Source organism: Zea mays, chromosome 9 (assembly GCF_902167145.1).
Source record: "Zea mays cultivar B73 chromosome 9, Zm-B73-REFERENCE-NAM-5.0, whole genome shotgun sequence".
Lineage (NCBI taxonomy): Eukaryota > Viridiplantae > Streptophyta > Magnoliopsida > Poales > Poaceae > Zea > Zea mays.
The window spans coordinates 159,940,605-159,951,543 of record NC_050104.1 but is presented as its reverse complement, the minus strand read 5'-3'; the positions used below and the strand labels follow the sequence as shown (position 1 = coordinate 159,951,543).

The 10,939-nt window shown below is 40.3% G+C and overlaps 2 protein-coding genes across 3 annotated transcripts; one reads left to right on the top strand and one right to left on the bottom strand.

The window, feature by feature from the left end:
• Positions 1 to 9,164, bottom strand: LOC100282436 (uncharacterized). 2 transcript variants are annotated; one of them, XM_008660378.4, is made up of 4 exons: positions 8,925 to 9,164; positions 7,581 to 7,751; positions 6,788 to 6,909; positions 1 to 564 (listed from the first exon to the last, which is right to left on the bottom strand). In XM_008660378.4, exons 1-3 carry the CDS (start codon positions 9,012 to 9,014, stop codon positions 6,826 to 6,828), a joined length of 345 nt encoding a protein of 114 aa, XP_008658600.1. In that variant the 5' UTR covers positions 9,015 to 9,164; the 3' UTR covers positions 1 to 564; positions 6,788 to 6,825. The 2 variants fall into 2 exon arrangements, with proteins under 2 accessions (XP_008658600.1, NP_001353360.1); NM_001366431.1 differs by lacking the exon at positions 1 to 564 and having other exon boundaries at positions 6,752 to 6,909.
• On the top strand, positions 1,604 to 3,353 carry LOC103639596 (sodium/hydrogen exchanger 2). Its single transcript, XM_008662329.3, has 6 exons — positions 1,604 to 1,746; positions 1,831 to 2,072; positions 2,138 to 2,184; positions 2,274 to 2,340; positions 2,440 to 2,540; positions 2,634 to 3,353. Exons 1-6 carry the CDS (start codon positions 1,629 to 1,631, stop codon positions 2,797 to 2,799), a joined length of 741 nt encoding a protein of 246 aa, XP_008660551.1. The 5' UTR covers positions 1,604 to 1,628; the 3' UTR covers positions 2,800 to 3,353.
• Positions 9,165 to 10,939: the final 1,775 nt, after the last annotated feature.

The window sequence follows — 10,939 nt, the reverse complement described above, 5'->3', positions numbered from 1 at the left end:
GTGCTATAGCACACTGCAACTTCTATGCTAAGATAGCTTCACCATTTCATATCTAAATTACTACATGAACTGAACAATATGTTATGCCACTTCAAGGAGTAGAGCAGTCACCTGAAAAATTGCTCATAACTAATTGTAAGTTTGCAACAACCATTAACATCAGAAATAGTAGACTTCACAACACTTTCATGTATTCCTATATCATACTTTCTTTTCCAATCCAGTGGGGAAGTGAAGGCAAAATAGGGACTCCATCTACTTGACCTTGCCATTTGCGACAGCAGGGGTCGCCGGGTTCAGCTCATCCCAGGCTCAATCCATGTGACCATGGCATCACCGAGCTTGACAAAGTAGGGGTCAATCTTGCCCAGCTTCTCTTTCACTTGTCCAGAGAGGTAGATGTAGCACTGCTGGACGGTGCCCCAATCCTTGGGGATGGTCACGTTCTGGAAGAAGGGGATGATGTCCTCCTGCCAGAAAATGCCCTTGCCTGACAACCATCAAACGAAACCATAATGCTTCTTCATTTTCTGAAATAATTTGATCAGCATCAACAAAAATCACCTACATAGAAAAATAATGAAGTCAACCCATCAGAGGACAATTTCATATACACTAATATAAATAGTGACACTGGTAGCTGAGCACATATATTTCTTCTAAAAAAGGATGAGCACAAATATTTACATCCTAAACAAAGATGGTCTGAGGATTTTTCTTCCAAGATCACGAGGGAAGGTTCTAATATGTTCTAATAATCCTTTTAACATAACAGAATTATTAGTCAATGTGATGAAATAAGTGCTAACACTCTCAGTCTGCATTCATCTTGGATTATGGAACTAATATGCTACTTGTGGGTTTTATTTTGGCATTTGTTTACTACTGTTATGTAGATTGAAAGGAGCTTAAAATCGACCCATGGTTTTTTTTCAGTTTTAAGTTTTTTAATAACACGAGTAATGTTATTTTGAATTTCAGGTTATTGCCTTAGACATTAAAACAACATAGGAAAAAAAATGAGATTATACCTGGAATTCCCGCACTTTGAAAGTGGGGCTGAGAATAGCACACTGGAGAGCACAGCCCCGCGCAACACACTCGCTTGCATTCATGGTTCGTCTCGGCTCCTTCCCAAAAAAATCAGTGATTATCTTGATTATGGCTGGAACACGAGAACCAGATCCGACAACCTCAACAAAGTGCACATTTTCAGTTGTCAAGCCAGCTTCAGCCAAGGCCTTCTCCAAGGGTCTTTTGACACGTACCAGCACAGGTGCACTGATGTGTTCAAACTCCTCTCTCTTAATAAACCCTCTCACATCTTTCTCATCCATCAAGCACTCAATGTTCAGTGGGGCCTCTGGGTTGGCGCTCAGCGTCTTCTTAAGCTTCTCACACGCCACACGCAACCTAAGGCATGCACGGGCATTCTGGTAAACATCAATCTTATATTCTTCTTTGAACTTCGTCGCGAAGTGCTTGAAGAGGGCCTCATCGAAGTCCCTCCCACCAAGAGAACGGTCATATGCATGCGAAAGCATCTTGAGCTGCCCCTTCTTGTAACCGACAATGCTGACCTGCAAGCTAGCATGGCCGACATCAACAAATGCAACGTTTAGCTGGTCATGCTCCGGGAGGTCAGTCTTACAAATGCAACGTTTAACTCACAGTTGATCTCAATAGGCGCTCTAGGACTAATATCAAGGCTTAATATCGGCGCACTTGAACTGGGAGACTATCTTGGTAAGTTCATCACCCAAAGCATAAACACTTCTGTTGCCCATATACAGTTCTTTCTTTCTGACTCTTGTACATCTTAAATTTCAGCACTTGGGGCAATATTCTCGGCCACAGACTCAATTTGCACCTTGCAGGTGTTAAGCCAAGATGAGACACCATTCTTGTACAACCACGTGTTTGGTGAAGGTGTTGTCAATGACGCAACTTCTGTTGTGTTGTTCAATGCAATCCAGAACTTTGATCCTAGAAATATCAGCGGTGCCAAATTACTGAACTTCATTGGCAGTTTCCTTTATCTGTTCGGCTCCAGCACCATTCTTGGAGTAGCTGTAAGTTATATGCTCTTCCGCTTCTAGCTTTGCTAAAGTTTACTGACATGTGTTTTTTTCTGCAGTCTGGACTTCTTAGTGCTTATACCATTAAGAAGTTGTACTTTGGCAGGTTTGTACTAGACACAACAAAAAAAATTTAATTGAAAAATTGATGGTATTTCCACATCTTACATTCCTCTTATTTGACATGCACCCGAGGCATTCAACCGATCGTGAAGTTTCCATTATGATGCTAATGGCTTATTTATCTTCCATGCTAGCTGAAGTGAACACCCTGTACTTTTAACCTCTGCAGACATTTTGCATTTTTTAAAAGCAAACATAGCTGTAAATTGTTATTAACGGGTTGCCTTTTTATTGTAAGTTGCTCGATTTTAGTGGCATTCTCACTGTGTTTTTCTGCGGTATCGTAATGTCACACTATACTTGGCACAATGTAACAGAAAGTTCGAGGGTCACAACCAAGTAAGTAGCTTCATACCTTCTGTATGGACATTTGCTTTTGATCATGCATTCTTTGGTAATGCTTATGCTAATGTACTATTGGATGGATCACAGGCATGCCTTTGCAACATTGTCGTTTATCTCCGAGATTTTTCTGTTTCTTTATGTTGGTATGGATGCATTGGATATAGAGAAGTGGAAGATTGTCGATCAAACTTATAGGCATACGGTCTCCCTCTTTCTCTCTCTTCATTGCTCAACTAGAAGATCTTTCTTCTGAATCTGTATTTTCTATCATGTGCAGCCCGGTAAAGTCTATCGCTTTGAGCAGCACCATTTTAGCCTTGGTGCTGGTTTCAAGAGCTGCTTTTGTTTTCCCACTATCCTTTCTACCAAATTTGACCAAAAAAACTCCAAATGGAAAGATATCTTTTAGGCAGCAGATAAGTCTTTAACTTAGCAACATCTTAACTTCTTATGTTCTCTTGAAACAGTTGTTATGTTCCTTACATGATATTGGTCATTCAGGTTATTGTTTGGTGGGCGGGTCTCATGAGAGGTGCTGTGTCTATTGTGTTGGCTTACAATAAGGTAAATCTTGTGTTTGGTCTATCTGGTTTGAGCTTTGGTCTGGAATTATGTTACTGCTTTTGTTTCCTCTATCCATTCCAAAACATAGGACATTTTTTGTTGTCGTAAGTCAAAATTCTCTAACTTTGACAAAGTATATAGAAAAACATACCAACATCAACAACCTTCATTTCTTAATCTTATATAGAAGTTGCAGTATTTTAGTCTAATAGATGGACATGTTTTAAATTTTGAGGAGACATTGAAACAATTTGCATCATGAAGGCGTTCGACTTAATGTTTTCAAGGTTTTGTGGCAGTGCGAGGCATTTTGGGAGGTGGTGAGCGCCTCGCTTGGCACCTTCATTTTCGTGATGATGCTGTCCTTCAGGCTGCAGTGCCACACAGGTTCGTTTGGCGTAGGTGCTGCTTGGTTTTTGGCGGTGCATGTCGGGTGTTCGACAATGTTTCCGAGGTTTTGTGGCAGTGCGAGGCATTTTGGGAGGGACATCATCATGCCCAACTTGAAGTCGTCCGTGACCACAACGGCGAGCGCGGTGGAGTACAGGGATGAAGTATTGAAGGCGTTGCCGCCAGGTGGTACCTTCTTCCCACTCATGACACTACCTCATAGACAACACAAGTCTAGATGAGATCAGGCTCGCAAGTATGACCTACATGTTGCCATTTTTTGTTAATCTTTTAAACTGAAGCAAAAGTTTTCCCGTGAGATTTTTTCCCCTGGTTGTGTCGCGGTTAGGCGTAATGGATGCCTCTTTTGCTTCTCGCATGTGCTTGTTTTTCCCCGCGTGTAGCAACCTTTGCTTAGCATTCATAAAAAAATGTTGTCGTCCCCATATTTGGATAGATATATGGATCTAATTAAATATCTCGTGCCTATCATAATGTTCACGTTGCTAGCAGATTTAAAAGGGGGTAGTGGGGAAACACCATTTTCCGTTGGTCAAGCAATTAACTCGCCTGAGTTAGTGTGAGCCATTGCTTGCTTTACTGCCACACGGGGGGTCTTGTTGCAGTTATGCAGCTGTCTGATTTGTATACCTTTTCTTGTCCGGAGATTAAGTCGGTATGTCCGGTGCATTCCCATCCCCACCATCTGGTGAGTCCTTTTATTTGTTCTTCTGTAAAAATTTAAAAATGTCTCTTTGTTTTATAGGTGAGGCCAGGAATGAGGATTCATGAACACTGCTATTCAATTATGGTTCATTCAAACATAAGGCATTGGATAAATCATTAACTAAAAAGGTTCCTAAAATCGTTCAAATACTAAACTAACACAATGTTGCTCTATTGTAGGGATTTTTGAAGCACTAACTGCATTCCCCTTCTCCCCTTCTCCCTTCCTGTTGTGCAAAGTCGTGCCCCAAACCCTCTACCATCTTATTTCAGTCCCCACTCTCTACCATCCTACAGGGAAAAACACTAGCAATCTTACATGAGTTCCAAGTTTTGCAGGTCGTTGCTATTGGTGAATGTGGTTTGGATTATGACAGACTTCAGTTCTGTCCGGCAGATATGCAAAAGAAGTATACAATCTTGTTCTCCTATGCACACAAATTGGCATTTAATCTATTCATTTCTGAGTGATTTATTTTGTATTAGGTACTTTGAGAAACAATTTGAGTTGTCTGAAGCAGTAAAACTGCCCATGTTTCTTCACATGCGTGCTGCTGGTGAAGACTTCTGTGAAATCATGACACAGAATTTGCACAGGTAGCATATAATCTATATTCCGTAGGTGGTGTTCCTCAATGATGCCCTGCTGGATACACTCTTGTTTTTAATGAAACAGTTGAAAGTACACTGGCCGTAGGAGTTACCTATGTTTCAATTCACTTGTTATGTTTTATAACTATTCCTTGATCTCTGTGTCTGTTTTTCTCTTTGGCAGATTCCCTGTTGGGGTTACACATTCCTTCACTGACTTAGCAGAAGATTGGGATAGGCTACTTTCTTTTGAGAATATGTTTATCGGTAAAATCTCTTTACCTAGCAATAAAAATCTGCATCTCTTGCAACATGATAAACTTAAGAGTAAAGATAGTCAATTGACCACCCTTTAGGTAGTTGTAACAAGCTATTTCGAATTCTGTTGTAATTCCTCTTTGTGATTCAGTTATGTGTTGAAAATTTCCATTTGGATATTGATAACTGAAACAACTATAAAATTTGATACTCTGTTATTCTTTGTCTCCTAGTGGGGTCAGATGATTATGCATCGTGGTTGCAGGTGTTAATGGTTGCTCTCTGAAAACTAACGAAAATCTTGAGGTTCTACGAGGCATTCCTGTCGAGAGGTTGATGATAGAAACAGATTCTCCATATTGTGATATAATAAATACTCATGCTAGAAGTCCGTATGTAAAATCTGTCTGGCCATTCAAGAAGAAAGAAAAGTATGAGCCAGATTCAACAGTAAAAGGTCGCAATGAGCCTTGTTTAGTCAGGTACGTTGCAACAGTTTGCCATCAATTCTTGGGTTTTCTTGCTCGGTATAGACTGGTTGCTGAGTTTTTAAATATGACAATTGTTTTCCAGTGTAGAGAATATTTGCTTCTCATTTAAGTAATCCATTCTTTTACATGCTTTCTCTGTAGAAGCATCCAAGTAATCCAACCTTAACTCATGCCCTTCTCTGTAGAGAGACTAAACAAGAAACTTGTCTTTTACATGGAAATTTGTATTTCTACCTTGATCAATGTTGTTGAGCACTGATCATTGACTTTTGTGCTTCATTAGCCTTATTCCCTAAGTCATGATTGTTCCATTGTTATTACTGGGAGCTGAACTTGTCAGACTTATCTGTTACTCAAATTTTTATTCTCACATGAATGTTGCCCCTAGAAAATTTGACTTGGAACTATCGGTTTCAGGCAAGTTCTTGAGGTAGTGGTCGGAAGCAAAGGAATTTCTGGCGTAGAAGGCCTGAGTAGAACTCTGTACCACAACACATGCAGGTAAGATAACTTCGTACCAACCTTAGAATTTTCCACTGGTTATCAGTAACTAGAAACAACCCATGTCATAATCATGTTGCTTATTTGTAGCTCCAGCTCTGCTGTGTTCGATAAGTCATCTTTTAATCGATGTGAATACATGATTAATGGATCTACCAATCTTGCAGGCTCTTCTTTCCTCAGGATCTTGACGCGTCTGCTAATGCACAACTTGAGAGTGGTACTGCCGTCCAGGATTGCTGATGTCAGAGTGATTTTTTAAAAAAATGTTTCCTTTTGGTTGGAGTTTAGTTTCGTACAACTTCCAATATGCCTATGAAATGTTTTTGGTCTTATAATTTTCCCTCGCTGCCAATTTTGCCATGTTTCATGAGCCTGATGACATGTCAGGCAAGTTCTGACTATGTACAAGTACCCTACTGAGACTATGTCGTAAAATCATTTAGGGCTGAGCATGTACAAGTACAGTTTGATGGCTACATTGTTCACTACAATCAAACATCAACTAAGCTCTATATATATATTTTATACTAATATTTAAATTCCGTGGCAACGCACGGGCATGTACCTAGTATATATACAAGGGCGAGTTTGAGAAGTCTATTTTTCCAAGAAATTTCTACTTTTCTTAAGGAAAAATGAGCTAATTTCCCTTAGAAAAATAGAAATCACTTGAGAAAATGGGGTTTTCAAACTAGCCCTAAGTATAAGCAGCCTCACCTTATGTTACAGCTAACGCTAGTGGTCAAAACTTCCTCCTAATCTGAGTTCTGTTTCTCCTCGATGCTTGACTTGCTGAGGATAAAGACGCCAAAAATGATAAGACTGGCACCTGCAAACCACTGCATAAAGGTGTCTCCATGTCAAAAAAAAAGAGAGAGAGAGAGAGAAGGGAGCTGTGTTCAGAGTAGTCAATTTGTCAATTATAGCAAGGCTTAATTGGCACAGATCATGTAGTATTTCAAATACAGATTTTAAAGTATCATGGTGTATATCAAATACACATGACCAATGGTTCACCTTTCTGAAGCCAACTAGCGTGCTAGATCAAAAAAAATCTGTCTTGGAATTAGCTGTTCCAGTGTATTATATTCTCAAGATACCACTGTTAGAAGAAGACACTAAATTGAAAATCTTTTTTTACCACGCGACTAACCGCATAAGCAATAACATAATGCTTTCTTCGACTACCTAGAAGAAAAGACTTGAGGATCAATTTATTTAAACACACGGCAGAAACTACCCAAACAAGTTGAAAATACTGCACTTGATGGGATCTGATTAAATTCTACACCCCCTGGTGAGGGAGGGAGCACTCTGTAAATCCTTGTATTTACCTCATCCATAGGTTGCACCAACTCTATGCCATGGTAAATCACTCCAGGATTTCAATCGAAGCGGGAATTAGAAAGCTAGAGAGATCGTATGCGGTACAAATAAAGCCCAATTTCGTTCACTTCTCTGTGCTGATCCTCAGGATGCACCATATAAAAACCGAGAATTCCCGTATTACCTTAGAAGGCAAGGGCTCATCAAACAGGAAACACCCCGCAAGCCCAGATGAAATGAAGTTGGCGGCGAAGTTTGTCACTGTTGCCTGGAGGGATGACAAAGCTTTGAGGCTGTTGACATAGCACCCCCACATTGTCACGTTGAAAAGTATCACCATGCCATATTTGAGCAACTGCGTTAGATCCGATCAGAATAGGTGACAGGGTTAACTGTGTCAGTGTCATGAATCAGGGAACTGAAAGCATTGGCATATCTCTATCTCTATCTCTATCTCTACTACTACAAAGCACCAGTTTTTCTGGTTTTCACCGTTGTTTTTTTCAAAAAAAAATCTTATACTTCTTTCTAATCTAACTGTGGTCCAAACATTAACTTCAACGCCCACGTCCACCAGTTTCCACGGTTATACAAAAATAAGGTAAAAACCACATCCACCAGTTTTCACGGTTATGCAAAAAATAAGGTAAAATTGTGCACAAGTTAGGATTTAAACCTTGGTTGTTGACTCCACGCTCACACTTACCTAACCATTACCTAACCAACAAAACATATATGAACAGACAACTTACTAGTTATAAGAGTTAATTCTGTGTTTCCCTTGACAAATTAAAGGAAGCACATGATTGTTTGCCATTTTCGAGGATGGATGACATTTTTTTCTATTGTCACGATAAACTTCAGCAACAAAGGCTTCAATTGTGAATTGCAGATCATAAATCGATAATCTACTGGTTGTTGACCGAAATTCTCCTTTCCGATTACTTTTTAAGTATCTTACTGGTTGTTGGCCAAATTCTCCTTTTTCGATTACTTTTTATGTATCCTCGTCTTTCATGTAAGGTTGTTTACAGTAGCCTTCCTAATTTACCTCCTATTTCAAATTTTACTCTAAACCCTGCCGTGTACAATATACAATATAAGATAATGTCTTGCATGGTCATATACACGCTGCACTGAGCAGCCAGCGCCTAAGCAGGGAGAGTACCATTGAGTGAAGTGCAGACTAGTGAGCTCGTCAAAAAAAAAAAAAGGAGTCAATGCTCTAGGAATTATAAAACCGATTGAATTCCCTTTTCAAGCACGTTATGATGTGCGCGCGTAATTTCTACATGTGATCCCATTTGTGTTCACTGTTCAGTAAACAAAAGAGGCTCAAACCTACGGTCAAATCCTCAGACACAAAGTTTCGGTTAGGTAAGTAGTCGATGGCCCCAAAAAACTCATCGTCCAGGCTCATTGACTATCCCCAAGCTCCGAAGCCGAGACCAAAAAGGAATCTCGGATCGTACAGGCGGGGCGAGCGTTAGAGAGGGACGAAGGAAGGGGTAGGCTCGTGATGCGGTACCAGAGTGGAGAAGAACTTGGCGGAGATGGCGGCGAGTGCGGCGTTGAAACCCGCCGCGAGGGCCCACACGTAGCCGCAGCCATTCGCCATCCCTCGACCTCACCGGAGATCCGCTCCGCCGACTGGTGTTGGCGCTGGACCGGCGGGGGTGGAAAGGAAACCTGGAGGACGAAGTGGACGAAAGCGCCGGACGCATACGGGAAAGCGCGCGCTACTGGACTGAGAAGGCCCAAATGTTGTGCCTTCCAAGTGAAGTACATGGGCCCTCTTAAAACACAATGGCGGTGGCAATAAGACCGCTTCACCTTTTGATCACAGTCCTTTTTTTATTTTATACTGACAATAAACGAAGTTTCAATCTTACCCTTTTAAAACGGGTGTGTTTCCTAGCAAATCAGCTAGACCACGTCACCAAAATAATCTCCACCGTCAAATCAAGCTAAAAAAACATGGGCATCCTATTTTCATCTTATATTTTATACATGAATTCTTCCATGCTCCAAATTCTTTTGTTGCTTTCCTCTTTAATGCTCTCGGACACATACGCCATATAAGGAAGACAAGTCGTTCATCTAACATGATGAACAATAATAAATAGGAAAATAAAACAAAATAGTACACGTCTGTTCCTGACACAAGACGAATAAGGAGTAGCATCAATCACTACTACAGGTATCCTCTATACAGGCGGTCCGGTTAGCCTCTACACAGGCGGTTCCAGGAACCGCTTGTGGTGCACCGTCTGTGATGTAAAACAACATCACAGGCGGTCAATCAAAAACCGCCTGTGATAGACACACATCACAGGCGGTCCAGTTTAAAAGAACCGCCTGTGATAGGCACACATCACAGGCGGTCCGGTTTAAAAGAACCGCCTGTGATAGGCACACATCACAGGCGGTTTTAATTATAAGCCGCCTGTATTTCCCAGATCCATATACAGAAGCAGATTCATATATATTTTCCAGATTCATATACAGAAACAGAATTAATAACAGCCTGTGATTCAAACACAGATTCAAACACATATATAGCAGGTTCCATAAACAGATTCATCATACAAAGATTCAAACATCCCCATATACATACACAGATTCATATCCACATATATATCAAGTTCCATCATATATACACATCAAGTTGCATAACAACTCAACATCTCAAAGTTCCATAGACAACTAAACATCTAAAGTTCCTAACTAAAGACCTAAACACTGTGTGATATTGTGTACAAACTTAGTTCTGGGAATTTTTGCAAATTTCCATTTACATTGTAGAATAGCCCTTGTTGATGAAGAACTTCACGGCGCATAAAGTAAAGCAAGTCTCTTACAACCTTAGCCACGCCGGTGGAAACCATATCTCTTTCTAACCATTCAGCATTGATCTTAGATTTAGGAACCTGTAATGAAAGCAAAAAGCAATCGGTGCTAAGAGTAATGTGATGAGCAACAATATAACATAAAAATTGCAATATAGACAATGATAGCGAACTTACATCCTCACGATTGACCATGTAATGGAAGGTGACACGACACCATTCGCATACATAATAACCGCACAGGACAGTACCCGGAGGTTGTTTGTCACCATATGGAAATAATGATATTGACAAATTAGGCTTGTCCTCTGGATGTTCGCCGCCAAGATCTTTCCAATAAAAACGTTATGCACTGCATATAAGAATAGCATTGTGAGATTAAGAATACATTTGTTAAGTTGTAATAAGTACAAGTGTGCAATAATAATCATACTTCTCTAAAATCTTCAAGAAGTCATTATACGTAGCCTTTTCCATTCTCAGTGAGTCGAAGACCACGACTTTACCATCCTTTGGCCAGATCATGATACAAATGTAGTGGTCACTATATAGACATAGACGAAAACACATGTTAATATCACGATTGCCATAATTTATAGTTCAAAATTAAACCATGTCGATAACTTACTTAAAGTGGTGCGGAGCTATTATTAAGTCCTTGCCATGTTGTACATGATTATACATGGCTCGTCCA